A 20,873-nucleotide genomic window follows, 5' to 3' on the forward strand; every position below is an offset into this window, starting at 1 on the left:
AAACGAAGCTCCCCACGTAACAGGAGAAAGGACAGTGACAAGTCCATTTTCCCCTCAACACATTTCGATGCCTGAGTCTCGGGCTGTCCTCTGGTTATGAGAGGCAGGTCCCCTTTATCCTGGAGAAGCCCAAGGCTCTGACCGGCCAGGACGCACAAAGCCCACGGGCCCGTCCCGTGGGCAGGAACCGCCGGGATCAATAACCGCCAGGGCCAAGTGTCAGCTCAGCGACAACCAGACTGCCGAGTTTCACAACTGACACTGGAGGATGACAAAGATTACAAAGCACAAAAGCACAGGAGTGACTCAGCTTCCAAGCTGGGCCCTCAATACCCTCTCCTTCCATCGGGGCGGAGACGCCCAGCCCGCCGTCCTGGCACGGTGGGGGCGTGCCAGGCTGCAGAACCCTTCTGGGCCAGCAAATCAACACTAAAACCCAAATGGGTTTGGCCCCAAAGACCGTCGCCTCCCGGCCTTGGCCGCAAACCCGGGCAACCTGTCCAACTTGGCCAGGGCTGTGGGAGCCTGCAGATCTCGGCGCTTCAAAAGTAACGTGGAACCCAAGCCTGTGTATCACTGATAAAGGACACGAAAGTGGTGCGGCCACCTTCTCCGGGTGCCCGGGCATCACAGCAGGAGGGCAGCCTGGGGTCAAGGGCAAGCCCGGACGGAGAGAAGGAAGCACCCTTCTCCGGGCGTCCTCTGCTCCCACACCATCCAGGCACCTCGGGCTTGACCTCCCCACCTGCACCACAGCCCTGGGCGTCGCGGGTGTCAGCAGCCCTGCCTTCCAGGCCCCCCAAACCTCAAAGGTTAAGGTTACGCCATGTTTCCAGTGCCAGTACTCTCTGTCCTGTTTCTTTTTTATTGTTCTATAAACAACATGTGCTTGTTAAAAGAATCTTGAAAATAAAATACTACGAAGAAACCCACCCCTAGGGCCGGAGCATCTTGGAGCACCTCTCTGCCAGGGCCCGGAGCCGCCCCGAAATCTCTCCGCCTCCCAACTAATTGTGTGACCCCAGGGGGCCCACGGGACCTCAAGGTCCCGACTTGCCTCCTTTGTACAATGAAGATGCTCCCAGCTCCCGCCTCCAGGGCGGTTGCAGCAAGCAAGCACTCACTGAGTTAACCTGGGCCGTGGTGGGCACCCCACCAACGCCCACTCACCACTGTCTCCCCATGCTTTACAAGACGGGGTTCTACTGTCCGCGCTGACTCTCACACCCTGTCCCTTTCACGGATGCGGTGTGTCGCAAAAAGCTCTTCGGACCACTAAGCGCTTCCACAGCATCCCCCTGACGGGCGGGTCCGCCCTGGAGCCGACCAGCCACCCACCGTGAGCCACAGTTACACGGGTCACGTGGTGCTGCGTCCACAAGCCTGGACTTGACTGACCTGTTGCCAGGCGGCTCCTCAAACGCCTGGGCCACCTGACACCCGCACTGGTCCCCAGGGCGGTCCCCTCGCCCTGTGCCCACGCTAACGCAGCGGATTAGCGCCGGCCAGTTCTCTGCCTCGCCCTGACCGTGTGTCCTTGGGCACCAGCCTCGTACGGTTGCAGGTGTAAACACACCTGTGTCCCGGCCCTGGCCAGGTAGCTCAGTGGATTGGAGCATCATCCTGATACACCAAGGTTACAGGTTCGATCCCTAGTCAGGGCACAGAGAAGCAACCAATGAATAAAATAAGTGGAATGACGAATTGATGTCTCTCTCTCTCTCTACCACGTCCTCTCTGAAATCAATTAATACATGTTTAAAAAGACACCTATGTCCCACTTGTCAGAGCTACTGTGTCACCCCATTTTGCAGAAAAGAAACTGAGGCCCCTCGAGAGGGGGGACATCCTTGCCAAAGGTCACCACGGCCACAACAGCGGCCGAGCTGGGCCGGTGGGATGAAGAACATCACCGAGTCAGGGCCCCCCGAGGGCGGCGCCTGTGGAAGGCGGGCGCTTCACGGGCCCGTCTGCCGAAGGGCACGCTGCTGGCCGCAGTGGACGGTCCTGCAGACTCCTCAGGGTGGCACTGGCCCAGTCCCTCACCAGCGGAGGCCCACCAGTCACCTGTCCTCAGCCCCAGCGACAGATTTCCTGTCACCTCAGAGCGAGGGTGGGGTGTCAGGGCGCCCCAGGGAGAAAGCGGGCTCGGGAAAGAGCCCACCTCCCTTGCATGCACCAGAGCCCCCCGAGGGCGGGTCAGAGCCAGAAAGAGTCCCAGGACTACCAGGGCCGCCTGCCAGCTGTGCCAGGGTCACCGCCTTGGCACCACAAAGCCAGCTTGGACGGCGGGCGGCCACCCCGGAGGGCCGAGAGCTGGGCCTGGGCAGCCGGATGAGCCGCGCCGGGGCTTTCCAGGAAGGCGGGCGAGGTGGAAGGGGCACAGAGATGCCGTCCCATCCACTCACGGGGACCGTCCCCAGGGCAGGCACAGCGCCCAGGCTGCCCTGTCCTGGCGTGAACTTCTCAAGGGCAGGGCTGGAGGCTCCATCTTTTTTTTTTTTTTTTTTAAGATTTTTATTTATTTATTTATTTATTTATTTATTTTTAGAGAGGGAAGAGAGGGAGAGAGAGAGAGAGAAACATCAATGTGCAGTTTGCTGGGGGTCATGGCCTGCAACCCAGGCATGTGCCCTTGCTGGGAATCAAACCTACGACACTTTGGTTCGCAGGTCCGCGCTCAATCCACTGAGCTATGCCAGCCAGGGCTTAGGAGGCTCCACCTTCACGGAGTCACGGTTTCCCTAAGCCAGCCAGAGAGCAGCGCGCATCCCGGCCGGCGCGGAGGAGCGGACCACACAGCGTCCCGTCCGGAACGGCCCCTGGGGTTCTGCCCTCCCGCTCCTCAGGAAGCCGGCCAGCCAGGCGCCCACGGAAAAAGCCATCATCACAAGCGGGACGATGGTCACATGCAACCCGTCCCCCCTCTGAGCTGGGCACCGAGTCAAGGGACACATGCCCCCGTGGCTACAAAGTCTCTGAGGGGGAACACCTGTTTGATCTTCCTGTCACAGCTGCAGATCCTGCAGCTCAGAGAGGTGAGGTGACTCTCCCAGGGCCACACAGGAAGCAGCAGTGCCCATGTCACAATCACAGCCAGGGAGGGGGGAGCGGGGCCTGCCCTTTACTGGGTCTGGTCCCCCCACCCCGTCTGGCGGGACTAGCCGGGCACCAGCCTGGAGCAGAGCCGGCCCCTTACCCAAGGAAGACAGACGACTCCCTGCCCGTGGGGACCGTCCCTCTTCCCGAGAGGAAAGAAAAATAAGTAGAGAACACACAAGAAAATCCCAGTTTGTGACCAGCTCTGCGGAAATTAGCAAGGAGCTGTCACTACAGCCAGGGAGGGGGGGTCGGGCAGGCCTCTCTGAGAGAGGGGGGCATGTGAGATGAGACCCAGAAAGCGGGGAGGGGCCCAGCTGTGCAGAGTCAGAGCCCTAGTAAGAGAGACCAGGCAGAAAGGGCCGTGCTTCCTTGCCCCGCCCCCCCCCCCCCCCCCGGACTCCCTCCGTCTGTCCTTCCCACTGTCCTCCCGCAGGACACAGGCTGGTGAGCGTTAACTCTTTGGTCACCAGCATCGTGGTTCACCCTCACGTCCCAGGGCCTGAGTTCTATCTGGCTCTGGTAGAGCCTGTGGGTGAGAAAGAAAGAAGTAAGCTGTGGAGGAAGGAGGGGGCAAATGTAGCAAAGGGCAAAGCAGAGAGAAAAGAGAAGAGAAAGGAAAGCCGGAGGAAGGGGAGGTGAGGGCCGTGAGGAACAGAGAAGGGGTGGGAAGGGCGAGGAGGGGGGAGGGCTGTTTCGGGACGCCCCTCCCTGCCCTGCTGGCGGAGGCTCCCAGGAGCGCCCAGCACCTCAGATGCAGCCCCAGCAGCCCCGCACCCACCAGGGCCCCGGGAGCACCCCGCTTCCCCACCCTGGCACCCGCCCCCTTCCCCTGCCACTTCCTCTGCTAGCCCGGCCTTCACCACTTCCTCTGCCGGAGGGGTGGCCATCGCCCTCAGGGGCTCGGCCCCTGCCGGGGCTGGCGCAGGCCCGGCAGGAAGAAGGGTCCCCGTCTGGGCACAGAGACACCAAGGCTGAAGTCCCCCTGGACCCTCTCCTCACAATAAGCCCCTTAGTCTCCCCTTCCCATTCTGTACAGTAAGAAAAGGCCCAGGCTCCTGGCTACAGAGATCTGGGTTCCAGTCCTAGCCTTGCCACAGAACAGCTGGGTGGCCCTCAGCAAGTCTCTGGACCTGTCTGGGCCTTGGCCCCCTTGGGTGTGGAGGAGGGACACGAGCCCCTGCCCCTCCTGGGGCTGGCAGAAGTTAAGTGACAGCAGACGGGAATGGGGCAGAGGTCAACTGCCTATTCATTCCTCTCACTCCCCCTGGAGCCCGCAGTGCCAGGCACACAGTAGGCGCTCGGGAGAACAATTCTAGTGCCTGCCACTCAGAGGAGCTGGCCCCGCGCCCTGGACCCAGTGGTGTGCCTGCGTCATTTCACCCTCCAGCAGCCCGACCGGGCGGGACTGTTCCTAGAGCCACTTGGCAGGTAGGGAAACTGAGGCACAGTGAAGTCTCTGTCTCGGGATCACATGACCCACCGGAGGTTAGCCCCAGGTTCTGACTCCGGGCCCTCGCCCCCGTTCCTGGGTAAATGCAAGTTCCTTGACTTGGCATTCAAGGCTCTCCTGACCTGGCCCTCAAATACTAATCTAGATCTGGCCCCACCTGGCCAGCCCACTCAGACAAGGCCCAGCTTCCAAACCCACCCACTGACCCCTGGGTGTGAGGAAGCAACGGAAGTCTGCAGAGTGGGCTGGGGGCAGGTGACAGTGACCAGCAGAGGCCAGAACCGCACTGCCCGGGGCAAACAGCGACACGTCACTTCTGAGCCCCTGGGAAGGGGCCCACCCAGACGGAGGTGTGCTGTGAAGGTGAAACACACACCGATGTCAAAGACTTACCCCAAAATAAGAACATTAAATACCTCTTTCACTCCCTATTGATTACATGCGGAAATAATGACAGTTCAGATACACTGGGTTAACTAAAATACACTATTTTCAGTGCTCCTGTCTCTGTGGCTGAGGCGTAGTCTAAGCCCCACGTACACGGGGGCGCTGAGGCTCAGAGACAAACCACTCGCCTGACATCACACAGCTGCGGAGTATGGGCCAGCCGGGATTCGAACCCTGGTCTGTGTGGCTGCAAGGCCCGAGGGAGTCTCTGATCAAACACCCAGGGGCCGGACACACAGCGCTGAGCAAGCACTGTGTGCCAAACGGAATGGAGGCCCCTTCATTTGTAGGAGGCGGTGGCGCTCCGCTGGCGCGATTTTGCCGCCCCCCAGGGGACACACGGCAGCGTCTGCAGGCACTTCTGGCTCTCACAGGTGAGGGGGAGGCGGAGGGTTGCTGGTGTCGGTGCTACTTCCCACGAGCAGAGGCAGGGATGCGGCTTCCCACCCCACCGTGCACAGGACGGCCCCCACAGCAAAGGCTGGCCCGCCCCAGTGTCACAGCAGGGAAGGCCAGTCCAAGGAACAAGCGACAAGCGTCAGTCCTTGGGCCTTGTCCCCAGTCAAGTGGGCAGCATCTGGCCAGGCCCTTCTCCCTCTCATACTTAAACCATCAACAATCTCAAACTACCTTCCTTTCCTGCCCACTTCCTGGGGCAGGTCACGTGCCTGTGTACCACCTCCTTAGCTCCTCCCAGCCCTCCCCCCTCTCCAAATCACCACCCCCCATTTAGAGGCAAGGCCTGAGGCTCAGATGGGGAGGCCCCTTGCCAGGGGGCTGAAACCCAGATTTCACTGGGCCCCAATTTTTTCTCTGAACCCCAACTCCCACTGTTCCAAGGCTCCCGGAGCCCCTCTGGGGACTGTTTTCTGGGGGCCGTCCGTGGGGACTTCCCCTAGCCAGGGGAACCTCAGGTGGCCAGGGGACCCTGGGTGAGCTCACAGGCTGGGAAACTGGTCGCTGCCCAACTCCCTCCGCCCTGGCCCGCGCTGCGGCCAGCCAGAAAAAGTCTCCTTCCGTGTGGCAAGTGCTAAATCAGCCTCTCACATCAGCCCCTTGGCACACGCGCTGAACCCCCCAGCGGGCCACATCCCCAGGAAGCTCGGGCCACCTCGGTTTTAGGGCCCAGCCAGGAACCTGCTCACAATAGCAAGGACTCCTGTCTAAAAACACTGACTGAGAGGAAATAAGGTTACCGCCTGGGGCCGGATCTCTTTCCGGAGGGAGGAGGGGGCACCCTGGACGGAAACCGGGCTTTCAAACTATTAGCGGGAGAGGAGGTGACGGGAGAAGGCCCCCGGTGGGGAGGGTGGGGAGGGCGGGGAGGGTGGCGGCCTCCTGCCGCACCACACTTCTGCTTTGTCTGGAGCTGAGCCAGCCGGGCAGCCGGGCAGGACCCGGCCCTCGAAGGATGTGGGTTAACCAGCAAGGGCCCTCTGCCCCACAGCTTGGCTGTAACACGTACTCTGGAAACAGCAACTCGGTCCCATCACCCATGGTGTCCGTAGGGAACATGTTCATCAAAACGCTAAACGTGCATTTGCTTACGTGCTGTTCCGTCTTTCAGAAACGCGAGGTGGACTCGGAAAACTGCACCCAGCTGAACGGAGCGGTGACGGATGCCCAAAGCGCACAGGTGCACACCGCCGACACCTGTCTGCCCCCGAGTCACACCCATCACTTGCACCCCAGCTCCCCTCCCTCTCTCCTCCCTGGCAACCCTGCCCATGGCCACAGCCACAGACACCCCGCAGGTCTTCCCTCCATAAGGCGCCGTGTTGATTGTAATTTTTGGGGGGGTGTTATTTCCTATCCAGAAAACTTGTACAAAAAGGTGCAACTGGTTTTTTAGGTTCTGGCCGTTTTGAAGAACGTGCTCCTGGTGACGTTTCTGGGCGTCGTGTCCTTAGCCCTGTTTCTAACGGGGCCTCTGGTTTCTGCTGCGTGATCCCACAGAGCTCGGGATCGCGGGGGACAGATCTCTGGAGCAGCAGGGACGTGTCCGTGTAAGTGCTAAGCACCGAGCCCAGCCCATGATACGCACGGAATCAGTTTTAACTTGTGAACAGTAAAAAGGGGGGAGAGGGGGACGAGACAGAGAAGACCAAACATCTGATAACATTAAGATAAAGGAGCCATGAGCCACGCCAGAAGCACATGTGAGGTTTCAGAATGACTCGGGAGGAGGCTCGGGGATGAACGATGGCATCCAACGCCCTCGGTGTGTGTGATCACAACCCTGCGCTACACTGTTTTTGCCCCATCAAAAGCCATGAGGTCTGGAAGGAAATACATCATCAACGTGTCCACAGCCATGGACCGGACTCAGAGAGACTGTTGACTTTTTCATCTAAACACGTGTTTCCTCTACTCCCACTTTTGCAAGTTCATAACCTTTTAAAAGTTTAAAGATGACATAAGATCCAAACCCAAGCAGTTTTCAAGAAGCAGACAAATCACCTCATCTTGCTAATAACCCAACCCCACATGGGCCCACGCCTCTGTTGACCTGTGGGTGTGGACCTGTCCCCCCCTCCGCCCCCCCACCCCACCCCCTGCTGTGACAGGCGGCTAGCACACCCTGCTGAAGGCAGCTTTTCCCCCTCCAGGCAGTAACAAACACTTCCTCTCCTCTCCCCCTTATCTTCAGAATACATAGGATTTTTAAGGGCAGAATTGTGAAACAACTAGTAGCTCATGACCTTTACTTTGTATCTCGTAATGATCTAGCAATGACTTTCTTTTGAAATGAATTTGCAATCACATGAGGATTCCGTAAGAATGATCTTGACTTTGCTCAAAACAATCACTCCCACCCTCTTCTTTTTCCTACTGAGGCCGCCCGTCGGCCCCTCCGGGAGAAGAGGCAGTCCAGCCTTCAGGTCCCCAGACCGAGCCTGGGCTAGACTCTCATCCCATCGGTCATCCTCTCATGACCAGCGTCCAACAAACCGGGAAAGTCCTCAGGAAAGCTCTCACCACCGAGGCCACCGGGCCCCGCTGGCTCTAGAACAGGGAGAGAAACGGTGCTGGCCACCCCCGGCCACTCGGGCCAGCTGGTCCCAGGCGCCATGTCAGAACGCAGGTCCTGGTCTCGGCCGTGACACCTGCCCTGTGCGGCCCGGTGGCCACAACCAGGAAACAGCGAAGGGGGAAGGAGTTCCGGCCCCTGATGAGTCCTTAGGACAACACCACCTGCTTCAACTTCAACTCCAAGGGGCTCAGTCTGCGGCCCTTTTCGGTCAGAGGCCTGAGTGATGGACCTCAGGTCCAGGATGGGGATTCTTTAACAGGCAACTAAGGGAAGGGTTCGACTGAAGCCCAGAGCCCAGGGTTCCAGTCCCATCCTCTCTCTGGACCCAGTACACCCCAGGTAACACCAGGTTGGGTTAGATTCAGAGGGTCACACACTGAGGTCAGGCAGGTAATGGAATCCACTCTCCAGGTGTACAGCTCTTGGTCTAGCTAAACCCTCATCGTAATGGTGAGCTGAGCACAGTTTGCTGGGGGAGGGGAGGGGAGGGGAGGGGCTGTGGTGCAGCCAGGTCACCGCTTTGACAACGAGACTCGCTTACAAAGGGGCCAAGAGGAGACAGAAGAACCTGAGATCCGATGAGGTCCTCAGTCTGAAATGTCCCAAGTAGCTGGGGGAATGGGGGGTGAGGTGGTTACAGAGCTGAAGCAGGAAATGACAACTGAAACTGACAAGGGGGAAATCTGAGGGGCAAAAAGGCAAAGTTCTGCATTTAGGTTTGAAAAGAAAACAAAGCAGTCTGTGAGCCCAGGACACACTGGTGGGCGGGGTGAAAGAGGGCACAGGGAGCAAGGAGGACAGGACTACAATGGAAAGCCAGCCCCCCGGGGGAGAAAACCATCCTTGACAGCCGACGGCATGCACGGAAAACACCCACATGAGCCTTCTGGAGAAGGGAAAGGTGTGGTCAGTTGGCCAAGGGTCCAGCTGCCCTCCCGGTGGTCAGGGCACATCTGAAGCCCAGGCTGTTCTCCCGGGAAGGGGAGGACAATGGCAGGGTCTCGGGGGGAGCCACAAGGCTCAGGACAGCTTCCTGATGCCACAGGCGGAAGATGCAGCTCTGAGAACAGTAAAGAAAGGATGTGCCTGCTAGAGAAGGTGCCCAGGGTCTCCAAGGTGTGTGGAACCCTCAGCCAGAAAAGGCAGCAGGGAGAGGCAGTGGCCACAAGCCCCCGGTGATAGGGGCGATAGGGGCGGCACAAAAGTTCGGCACAAAAGTTCCGCCTCCAACCACAGAACCTGCGCTGCAGCGGGGGTTCCACCCTGCAACAGGAAGTGCCAGCTCGCAGGGGAGGCGAGAAGGTGACAAAACAGGCATCGCATGGGCCTAGCTGGCCCCCAAATCTCCTCTACAGCAGTGCTTGTCAAATCCGATGTGCTTAGTTCTTACCGCCTGGGGATCTCGTTAAAAGCCGAATTTAGGAGATCTAGCGAGGGTGGGGCCTGCAAATCTGCTTTTCTTAAGCTCCCAGGTGATGCCGACACTGCCCGCCGTCCACGCAGCCCACGCGCCCGGGGAACTAGGCTCTAGACCACTTCCAAAGCAAGCAGAGCAAGTCCTGGTGCGACACGGAGCTGGGCAGGAAGCCCTTTCCGAGGTCCAACCTCCTAAAAGGGCAACCCTGGGGTCAGAGCGGTCTGTGGGCTACAGGAGCCCCAGGGAGGGTGACGGGGGCTTAGCAGGAGGCGCCCTCCTGGAGGGTTCTCTGACCCGGGAGAGGGTGGAGTCAAGTCCGCGGTGTCTGGGTCCTCAGTAAAACTCAGCCACTTGGAATCGGTTCACAGGAGCAGGAACCAGACCATGCCCGGCTGCAGACCCGTCCGGAATCACTCAGCTCTGCCCACGAAAGCTCTGCCCCGCACTCCTCCAGGGGAAAGGTGACAGGGCTGGGAGACTCCCCAGCTGTGACTCATCTGCAGAGTCAAATATGACCCCCGCGGGGCTGCCCTCCTCCTCTGCCCAGCCCGCCTTTTCAAACCTAACCTCTCCCTGAAGACCGCCCCCGCCCCCACCCCACCCCGACTTTTCCGGTCTCTGGACCCTCTTCAGGTGTGTCCCCAACTCCACGGGTCCTAACCCCTTCCAGATGCCGCCGAGTCTCCCTGCCGCAGCGCCTCGGCATGCTCACAGCATACGCGTGGGCGCTCTTTAAAAGTCCGCCTGGTATCACAGGTTTACGGAGGATGCCTCGGGTGGCCTCTCCGATGCTCAGGTCCCGCACGCGCCCCTTTGTCTCCCCTGCGGCGCCCAGCGCAGTGCCAGACGCACAGGAAGTGCTCGGCAGCTGAGGCGGTGTCCAGAGGGGGCGCCAAGCGCGCAGAGACTCGATGGGCTGAGTGAGGGTCCCCCCCGAAGAACAAGGGTCACCAGGACAGCGGCCCCGACCCCGATAGGGCTGGGTAGCCCCTCTGCTCCCTCCAGCGGCCGGGGCTGACCGGACCCCGCGCCCGAGCCATCCACCCTCGGGGTTCTCACCTTGTAAACCTTGCCGAAGGCGCCGTCGCCCAGCTCCCCCACGATCTCCCACACTTCGTTGGGGTCCAGGTCCCGGCGGACGTGCTCATATTCGCGGGACTTTCTCTTCTCGAAGGTAGACAGACGCAGGATGCGGCGGAAATTGGCGAAAGCCATGGCTGGGGGGCGCGCGAGCCAGGGGGCGAGGTGGCGCCGGCTGCGCCTCGGGCAGTGGCTTCGGCGGCCTCGAGGAGGAGGGGCCGGAGGACGCCGAGGCGCTGGGGGGTTCTCACCAGACCCGCCCTTCCCCGCAGCTGGATCGCGATCAAGTGCGCCCCGGGCTGAGCGCCGCCGGAGCACCCGGAACCGCTCGAGCAGCCGAGGACCCCGCCCCCGTTAGGTCCTGTCCCCGGGGACTCCTCCCGCGTGCCGGCCTCTGTCACGCCGAGCCCCACACCCTGCCCGGGAGCCCCGGGATGCGGTCTGGGACACAGCCCGCGCCCGCCCACCGGCCCGGCTCCACCTGCAGCGCCCCGGCTGCGCCCTCAGACCCCCTAATTGGCTGCGGGCGTTCCCGGGCCCCGCCCGTCGCCGCAGGGCACTCTGGAAACTGTAGTCCGTCGCGAGCCCGCGAGCTCAGGACTGGGCTTTGGACAGTTCTGGGGGACCGTCCCGGCTCCGGGAGGCCAGTGGTGCCTTGTGACTCCCAAAGCTTCTAGGAGAACGAGAAGGGGAGTGAATTGGCTTCCCGCCAGTGCGCACTGACTGTCGTCCGAGGGCCGGGAAGGTGAGCCGGGATGAAGCCCTGAATCTGTGCTGCAACTCCCCCTCGAGGCCGTTCTGCTCGCGCCCACTTTTCAGGTGGGAAAGCCCGGCGGGCGACGGGTGCGGCGTGGGTTCCTCGGCGCGCCGCTGCCCCCTACTGCGCGAAATGCTGCGCCCCTGCGGCGGCGGGCGGTCCCCGGAGGCCCCGGCTCGCCGGCTCGTTTCCTGCTTCCCAGGGTCTCCGGTACCCTGACTCAGAGCCGGCCAGCAGCAGAGGGCTGGGAGAGAGAGCTCCTTTGGGAATTACTTATCACAGGCTTCATGACGAATCTTCAGATATGTTTGCATACTAAATTAAAAGCTTCTGATTCTTAATTTCCCACTTTAAATAAACATGAGCTCGTTACAGATACAACGGAAATCTTTGAGGACGATCCCGCCGATCCTGGTCGTTGGACTCGTTTCACCGCTGAGTGGCAGGCTGGTGTCCTGGATACAGCTCTTCAAATGGCGAGCCTTGGGTTGGACTCCCCACTTTTCCGGGACAACAGACGTCCTTTTGCCCCCCAGCCCTTCAAGGAAAACCGAAGTGATCCCCGTAGGTCCCCGCCTGGTTCCTCCTCCAGCTGTTCGGGAATGCAGTGGCTTTACCCGCAAATCGCTAGTTGTTGGGCAGTTGATCCGTGTCACACACAGCCCACCCTATTACTAAACTCAGAACTGCTTTGAAAGTTTGTGTAACGTAGAAATTATTTGTTCCTTAGCAGTTTTGAGAAACCTCCTCGGAAAACCATCCGGGCCAGATATCTTTTCCTGGCGTTTCGTCATGGATTACTTACTGATTATTGGTTATGATGATTGCTTCACATCTTCAACGCCTTCGTTAAGTCAATTTTCCTAAAATAATTAATTATTCTGCGTCTGTGCTGTCCAATATGGCAGCCACTAGCGAGATGCGGCTGTTAAGCACTCAAAATGTAACTAGCCCAAACAGAGATGCGCTGCTGTAAGTAGAAAATACACCGGGTTTCAGAGTTAGTGTAAAAAGGGCTTGTATGGGCCCTGCTGGTGTGGCTCAGTGGATTGAGCACTGGCCTGCGAAACAAAGGGTCGCAGGATCAATTCCCAGTCAGGGCACATGCCTGGGTGGGGGGCACACGAGAGGCAACCACACACTGATGTTTCTCTCCCTCTCTTTTACTCTCCTTTCCCCTGTGTAAAATAAATAAAATCTTAGAAAAACAACAAAAGGATTGCATGGTTTCACTTATATGTGGAATATAAAAAACAAAAACACACCCTGGCTGGTGTGGCTCAGTGGATTGAGTGCTGGCCTGTGAACCAAAGTGTCACTGGTTCGATCCCCAGTCAGGGCGCATGCCTGGGTTGCAGGTCATGTCCCCAGTAGGGGGCTAGTGAGAGGTAACCACACATTGATGTTTCTCTCCCTCCCTCCCTCTCACCCTCTCTCTCTCTCTCTCTCTCCTCTCTCCTTCCATTCTGTCTAAAACTAAGTAAATAAAATATTAAAAAATAAAATAAAATAACCAAAAACACAAAACTGAACTCAGAGAGTAGCATAGACTGGTTCCCAGGGGTGGGGAAGCGGGTAAAGGGTCCACAAGGCACAACTTCCAGTCGTGAGGTCACTAAGTGCTGGGCATCTGATGCACAGCGTGGTGACCGTACTTAACAATACTGTCGTGTATGCTTCAGAGCCCCCAGAAGGACAGATGTTAAAAGTTCTCACCACAAACAAACAAACAGTAACTCTACAAGGTGATGGGTGTGTTAACTAACCTTATTGGGGTAATTATTTCACCACCATCAGTTTAAGTTGTACAATGTAATAATTATGTCAAATTATTACATTGTACAAGTTAACCTTCTACAATGCTACACGCTGATTATATCTCAATAAAACTGGAAGGAGTGTAAAAGGATTTTTGTGTGTTTTTTTGGTTTTTTATTTTTTTACTTTTATTTTTTATTTTTTTTTATTTTATTTTAATCATTGTTCAAGTACAGTTTTCTCCCCCCTACTCCCATTCCAGCTCACCCACCCAACCCTCCCCCCTTCCCCCCCATTACCCCCCACCCCTAGTTTTTGTCCGTGTCCTCCAAAAAAGGACTTTTCAAACATATTGATTACAAATTGAAATATTTTGGGTATGCTGGATTAAATAAAATGTTGTCAAAACAAACGTTTTAAATGTCGCTGGTAGGTCGGAGCCGCTCCGGAAACCGGGCGGACACAGCGAGCAAGGAGAGCAGGGCTCGTCAGCGGGAATGAGAGGGGGAGTGGGGCCGACGGGGGAGGCTGGGACTCACTCCGTTGTTCTTAAGTCAGAGTTTTCACACGCACAAACCTGCAGCTGGGGTATCGGAGTCTGATTGGCTACGGCTGGTGGCTGGGTGAGAGCTGCATCCTGTTATGCGGGATAGGGTAGGCCGACCCCAGACCCTAACCTTCCTGGGGAGGGTCTGCAGGCAGCTTCCCACGGTGCCCTTTTCTCGCCGGGTGATTTTCATTCCTGCTGGGCCTGCCTACATCTAACAAGAGCCACTAGAAGATGTAAAATGACCCATGTGATGTATTTGTGGCTTGCATTATGTATGTATTGCATTAGAGCTAACCTAACATTCCAAGTGACTGGTAGAGTTGTGCCTAGTATTCTTACATGTATTTTTGGTTTATTGATTTTAGGAGAGAAACATCGATCTGTTGCTCTACCCACAGGCTGACTCCCATATGCGCCCTCCTGACCAGGGACCAAACCTGAAACCTTGGCACATTGGGACAGGTCCCAACCCCCTGAACTGCCCAGGCAGGGCTGTGTGCATTTCAATCACTTACTGACCACGCATTTCCTTCCTCATTCTGAGTTTTCAAAACCTTTTTGTCTCCTTATCGCACTTGCCAAAAACTTGTCTGTTTTTATCGATCTTTTCCTAAAACCAGCCTTTGTTCTAGACTGAACTACCAGTTTATAGAAAATAAAGACAAAGGGACATGTTAGACCTTGGAGATGTAAATGGGCCAGAATCAGAGCATTTTCCTCTCTGTGATAACCTGGATTCTCCAACAAATAAATTGCAAGAAGAAGTAAGAAAACTAGAAAGAGGGAACCTCAAGATACTTCTGAAATGGTCTCGAGGTAACACACAAATCTGATCTGTGTGGGTTCCTGACTTAAATAATTCAACTATTTAAAAAAATGTAAAGGTATATAAATGTCTAATCCCTGTTCTACGTCTGAAACTACTAATATTGTCTGTCAACCACAACTTAAAAGCAAGTTTAAAAATTTTTAAGAAACAATTAGGGAACTCTGCATGCCCACTGGGTATTTGATGACATTAAGGGATGATCATTGTTTACTTTTAGGTATAATAAATAGTATGTGGTTATGTTTTCTTTAAAAGTCACTTTCTGAAATATAGATTCTAATTTTTACAGGTGAGAAGTCATATGTGAGATCTGCTTCAAAATCACACAGTGATGGCGGTGGTGGGTGGGTGCGTATAGACGGGAGACCGGCCCTGACCTGCTAATCGTTGAAGCTGGGGGGGGGGGGGGTCACGTGTAGGTTTATTATACTCATCCACGTTGAGATGTTTGACATTTTCCATTACAAAGTACATGAAGAAAAACAGGGCCTGAATAGGTTGGGCTGGCCAAAAGCCCATTACGTTTTTTTTCTGTAAAATAAGAGACACATTTTTCATCTTCACCAATAACTTTATTGATTTGGATATTTTGAGTATGTTGGCTGTCTCCTGCTCTTGGCTTCTAGTGGGTGGGAGCCAGGGATGCTGCTGAACATCTCCCAGAGCAGAAGACAGCCCCACGCACGGCAAAGAATTATCTGGCCAGAATGTCAACAGGACCAAGAAACTGTACAAGCCACTTCTGACACGTTCAGTCGGTCGCAGCGCCTTCTCCACACACTGCACAAGTCTTTTTTCCTGTTTGTTGCATTTTCACCTTTCTTGAAATAATACAGCATAATACCCCCAAAATGTTGTGTATCTTCTTTCATCTTCAATATGAAAATAGCTGCACAAAAATTTGCCAGTTTTGATAAGCTGTTTTTTAAATGCACACTGATATGACAGCTGTCACAATACAATCTAGCGAAATAGTTCTGAATCAGGTTAAAGACAACTAAGCACAACCAGAGCCATCTCACGGGAAAAAACTAACTTCGTCCAACCCAATACGGGCCAGGTTTACTGTTCTGTTCTCTGGTTCACTTATTTGTCTTTTGGTCTTTTAAAAATTCCATCTCTTAAAATAAATAAAAATTCCTTCTCTTTTTGGTGTTATTTTACTAATTCTAGGTTCTTCCCCTCCCCGTTTTTACTGACTGTATTGGGGTGACACTGGTTAATGAAATTACACAGGTTTCAGGTGCATAGCTCCCCAACCCACCATCTGTCAGGTTCTTTTCGTATGCTGTGCATTTTTCACTTTTTCTCATTTTCTAATCAATATATTCAGGCTACAAATCGTCCTCTGAGAGTCGCGCCAGCCCTATAACGAGTTTTCAAATGTGTCCACGCTCTCATTCGTTTCCAGTCTGTGATTTCAGCTTCGAACTGGTTACACGGTAGTGACGGAGGAGTAATCAGGTTCCAAGATCAGGGCGAGGCTGCCGAACTGGGCGGGAGCCGCTGTCGCTTCTCCCATCGCAGCTGACAGTCAGATACTGTCACCAGCAGTGTCCGGTGAACAGCCTGGTGGTGGGACAGACATTTCTGCAACTGACGAGATGGTCCTGACAGCCGGCATCTATTCTGTGTTGACTGTCTCCTACGAGGTGGTTGCCTGGGAAGACCCCGTCTCCCGAGCTTCTCTCTCTTCCGAACATTCTAGTTCCAGGGCGGAGCTCCGTGCTCACCGAGGCCGCCAGAGCAGCCTCTGGCGAGGGCAGCGCCGCGATGACACTGAGAGAGGGGTCCTTCCTGTGGTACCTCTACCTGGACAAGCTGTACTGCCTGCTGTCCGTGAGAAACGTGCGGGCCTTGGTGGAGTACTTCCGCCTCCTGGACGTGCACCGCAACAACACCCTGAACGGTCAGTGCTGTCGGGGGGTCGGGCTCCCCAGGGCGGACCCCGGGTTTCCATGCACCGACTTGGACTTCGGGCTGGCGGCCATCCGTGGGGAGCCTGCCACCGCAGGCTCTAGGTTTCAATCCTGGCGCTGCCCCTCGCACCTTGGTGGCGTAAAGAATGTGCCCTCGCCCTCTCTAGGTCTCACTGTCCTCATCTGTAAATGAGGGTTCTGATAACGCGGTCCATCTCACAGTTGGGAGAAAGAGATGACCAGCCCCGACTGGCGACTGGCGAAGCTCAGTTGTTTGGGCGTCGTCCTGCAAAGCCAAAGGTCGCTGGTTCGATTCCTAGTCAAGGCACACACCCGGGTTGCGGGCCCAGTCCCTCCCCGGTCATGGCGTGAGTGAGGCAGCTGACTGATATCTCTCTCCTCCTCCTTCTCCCTCCCTTCCCCACTAAGAATAATCTTTCGAAAAGAGATCATTGACTGAGGCAATGTGCGGGAAATGCTTAGCACACGGTAAGGACTTTGTGTTCATGGTCATCGTGCTTTTCCCTGGGGGCCGAGAACCCCCTCAGGGCTCTCTTCTGTCAAATGGGGGTCTGAGTCAGAGACGATCTGAAAGGACCTTCTAATTCTCGGTATTCGCAAGTGACCTGAAACGTACGGACAACCTCGCCCGGCCTTGGAATGCGAGAACTAACAGGAGACCAGTTAGAATACCTTAGGATTGTCTCCTTTTAAGGACTGGGTGTAACTAAGGTTTCTTGCCCATCGCTGTGACCTGAGCGATTAACATCCTTTGTGAATAAGGAGGTTCTCCCAGAAAGATTTTTAAGAGTCCATTCAATCTTTAACAAATAATAAAAGGGCACCTTCATTTTCTCGAGATTTCAGGCCCCCGTTTTTCTCTTTACAGATAGATGTGCCCACACGGCGTGTCACCGGACTTTTGCTATTATTACCCAGTCCCAGGTAGCGCAGCTGCGGGGCACCCCTGTGTAAACAGAGCACCTGGGACCGAAACCCACGGCTCTCGCACTCCAAAGTCCACTCGTAGCCTCCCCGGAATGTTTGCTGGGGAGAGCGCATCTCCCTAGTAACTCCCTCCCTCCCCGGTGATGCAATACCCCAGCGGGAGTCGGGCTCCTGTCTCCTGGTGGCCAGGGGATCGGAGGCAGGGGAGGCACAGGGGACAGAGCGTGGCTTATGGCCTTGGAGACTGGAGCGGGCCAGAGCCAGGTGGTTTAAAAACAGTTCTGGGTCAGTGGCCTTTGAGTCCCATGCTAAAACCCCTCTCTCAAAAAGCCACGGCACAAGCCAAGCATCGCTGTGTGCATATATAAGGTGCGTTCTCCCCACATGTGCATACCCAGTGGGGTGTGGGGGAGGAGTATCAGGAGACCACCTAGAGCCCCCATCGGAAGTCTGGTTCACCACGCTCTCAGCTGGGACTCCCAACTACAGAGATTCTTTATGTTTCATGGAACCGTATCTTATTCAGGAAAAAGCTTCTGTAACCAGTGGGCAAGGGGAAATCACGTGGAGACAAAGTAACACGTGCAAATCCCTGAAGTTACCGTAGGCAGGTTGTGTACACAGTCTGTACAGCCACACGCCGCGTCTAAAGGAACCGCCAGGGTGGTTCCTTGCATTTCACACAATGTTCCTTGCATCTCTCCCCGAGACGGGATGATTGGTGAGAGTTTCAGCACAAACCTTCCCTGTTCTCTGCAGCATGTTCCTCTCCTTGTGTATGACTAAACAGGCATCACCCACGGACGTACAGAAGAAAAGGCTCTGCCCCGGAAGGAGCAAGGCAGTGGGGTCAGGTGGACCACATTCAGACCCCAGCTCGGCCACCAAGTGTGGTCAGCAGTGGCCGCATCACCTGGGAGCTTGTTGGAGATGCGGACCGGGTCCATGGCAGAATCCCGAGTCCGAGTGTGCATTCTTACAAGATCCTCGAGTGACCGGCACGCTGACCACAGTTCGAGCAGCACCGAGACAGCCGATCTTCTCCGAGGCTCGTTGGAGAAGGCTGCGATGCCGCCCTTCCTGTAGGGCCCTCAGCATTCAGCGGTGTGGCCTTTGAAGTGCTTAGCATCTAAAGCAGGGGTGTCCAATTCATTGTCACCAGGGGCCACATCAGCCTCGTGGTGGCCTTTAAAGGGCTGAATGTAGGACTGCATCAAGGTAGCTGCTCCTTGACTAGGTTTCGGAGTGGCCCCAGAATAACCCGTCTCCTTGTCTCCCCCCGCCCCGTCACAGATGTGCTGTTCTACCACTTTCTTCACCACGTGACCAACTGGAACCGCAGACAGATCATAAGCGTGTTCGACATGCTGGACTGGGAGGCCACGGGCGAGATCGGTTTTGACCAGTTCTACGTGCTGGTCTGCATACTGCTGGCCCAGCAGGCGAGTGGGGCCCGGGGGCGGGGGCGGCCCAGCCCGGCGCTACCAGCATCTCGCGAAAGGCAGCGCTGAACTGCGAGTACACCAGGAACGTTCTTCCTTTCCCTCGAAACGGGAAGGAGAAAATGCGAGGAGGAACCGTTTCTGGTTCCAGTTCCCAGAGGGTCCGTCGATAACCTAGACACTCCTTGTAGCTCCCCAGCCCCTGCCCCCTGCCCTTCTTCGGCCCTCCCACCCCACGCGGCCTCTCTGAACAGACCCCACGGCCCTCCCCCTCCGGGGCGTGCCCTCCCCTGCCCAGCTCCCCAGCTCCAGCTGGGGCTGCTCAGCACCACCCGTGAGCCCAAGCGCCTCGCTCCCTCCACGACCCCCTTTCTCAGAGAATCTTCTGGAGGCACGAAGGGTGGAAACCAGAAACGCTCTTCTCTGGGTCCCCACTTTACCTCGCACACACACATCTGGCGTGAATTTATCTGCTCGCCACGCCCTGAGGAAAGGGACCCGCATCTTTGTGATTTCACCAGCAGTGCCCTAAAGCCCCCCAGGCGTGACTGCACTTCTGTCTGCCCAGTGGAGCTCGGCCTGGGGGTGGGGGTGGGGGGGCCCCCCTCCCCCCCGCAGGCAGACACTGAAGCAGGACTTCACGCACTGGCCACAGAGCCCTTCTGCCCCGGGCGCCTCTGCTTCGGCCTGCAGCTCTGCAGGGAACGGAGGGGGGCTCGGAGGGGGGCTCGGAGGGGTCCAGGCCCCAGCGGGGAGTTGAGAAAGTGGCACCAGCAACACTGTTTCTCTCCCGTCTCACCCGTGCGTCCCCCCACACAGAACCACCTGGAAGAGCAGTTTATCTACCGCCACTCGCGGCCCGTGTTCGAGCTGCTGGACCTGGACGGGGAGCTGAAGATCGGTGCCGAGAACTTCCACATGTACGACTTCCTCTTCCACATCAAGAAGCAGGAGTTCCGGGACTTCTATCGCGACCTGGACATCACGGGGGATCGTGTAAGCGCTGGCCCCTCACGTGGCGCCTGGCAGCCTCTCTGTCCTGACGCGGAGGACAGTGTCCTACGACCTGCAGTCGAGATGGGGTGCGGGGTGGGGGGCAGGGAGGATGGCAAAACCTGGTCCAGCGTGGCGCAGTGCTGGGGTGACTCATGGGCCTGTGGGGGAGAGAGGACTAAGGGACTGAGTGCACCGTCATGGAACGTGGGTGCAGGATGACGGGAGCTCAGACGAGGACGCTGAGTACGGCAGGAGATGAACTTGGGCAGGGCACGCAGATTTACGGAGAAAGGGAGAAGTTCTGTGATGGGAACGCAGGGGCCCAGTCCCGAGACAACTGCATAGATCCAGCCCCTGCAGTGAGCACATCCGGGGAAGCAAGAGGGCGCGAGGGCTGAGAAGGGAGGGTCCTGAGACGCCAGCCCAAACCGTTCAGACTACATGGAACGGAGCTTGCGGCCCTGGATGCCTTCCGAGGCAGCAGCAGACTCGCTGGCTCCGAGACTACAATTAGATGACAACTGAGTCCTCATGACCGAGCCCCTGGAGGTGTCCAAGGTCTTAGATGAGAAGTCATGACAGCCCTGTTGTCACCCGAAACCAAGGAGCGAATCCTCCCTGACATAATTTCTCCCCCCTCCCACAAAAGCGTCTTAATTACAAGGAATTTAAGCTGTTTACCATCTTCACCATGGACAAGTACCAGGAGAAGCAGAAAGCGGAGATCGAAGAGGAGAAGGAAGAGGAGAAGGCTCTGCTGAAAAACTCCTCCACGTCCCTCGAAGTGTACGTGGCCCCGAAAGACAGTCTCCGTGCAGTGAAGGAACCCGAGAGTACAGTGTGAGGCATTACGGCCGGCGACAGGTTTAAAAATAAATTTGAACACGAAAGTAGGTGGCTTCACATGGACTTGGATGTACGAAGGGCTCAAATGAGTGTTCCCCGAACAGCAGGCTCTGAACTGGAGTGACCTGGTGACCCACCACAGTGTCATGGGAAGTGACCGCCCTCTCTTTGTCCACCCACACGTCCCGGCTCTGCTGCGGCTTCTCAGGCCGACCCTGCTCACTGTCCGGCCCCTGCGCAGCCAGCCAATCCCCAGCACTTCCTGGGGCTGAGCAGTGGAAGGAAGGTGACGCTTTCC

General features: G+C 56.6%; 2 protein-coding genes across 2 annotated transcripts in view; one reads left to right on the forward strand and one right to left on the reverse strand.

Moving 5' to 3' along the window:
* Positions 1-11,111, reverse strand: part of STK10 (serine/threonine kinase 10) — an 87,946-nt gene extending 76,835 nt beyond the window's left edge. The window contains exon 1 of the mRNA XM_028528628.2: positions 10,510-11,111. Coding sequence (XP_028384429.1) covers positions 10,510-10,665 — 156 coding nt within the window. The 5' untranslated portion in view covers positions 10,666-11,111. The remainder of the gene's footprint in view (positions 1-10,509) is intronic.
* A 4,953-nt stretch (positions 11,112-16,064) lies between these two features.
* On the forward strand, positions 16,065-20,613 carry EFCAB9 (EF-hand calcium binding domain 9). Its single transcript, XM_028528762.2, has 4 exons — positions 16,065-16,333; positions 18,585-18,733; positions 19,553-19,729; positions 20,379-20,613. The coding sequence occupies exons 1-4, from the start codon at positions 16,198-16,200 to the stop codon at positions 20,571-20,573; spliced, it is 657 nt and encodes a 218-aa protein (XP_028384563.1). The 5' UTR covers positions 16,065-16,197; the 3' UTR covers positions 20,574-20,613.
* Positions 20,614-20,873: the final 260 nt, after the last annotated feature.

This window comes from Phyllostomus discolor, chromosome 13, assembly GCF_004126475.2.
Source record: "Phyllostomus discolor isolate MPI-MPIP mPhyDis1 chromosome 13, mPhyDis1.pri.v3, whole genome shotgun sequence".
Classification (NCBI taxonomy): domain Eukaryota; kingdom Metazoa; phylum Chordata; class Mammalia; order Chiroptera; family Phyllostomidae; genus Phyllostomus; species Phyllostomus discolor.

Excerpts from the sequence above, each read along its gene's own strand:
- EFCAB9 (XM_028528762.2), top strand. The coding sequence starts at position 16,198 with ATGACACTGAGAGAGGGGTCCTTCCTGTGGTACCTCTACCTGGACAAG. Across the intron at positions 16,334-18,584 it reads CCGCAACAACACCCTGAACG|ATGTGCTGTTCTACCACTTT; the intron begins GTCAGTGCTGTC and ends GCCCCGTCACAG. Across the intron at positions 18,734-19,552 it reads GCATACTGCTGGCCCAGCAG|AACCACCTGGAAGAGCAGTT; the intron begins GCGAGTGGGGCC and ends CCCCCCACACAG.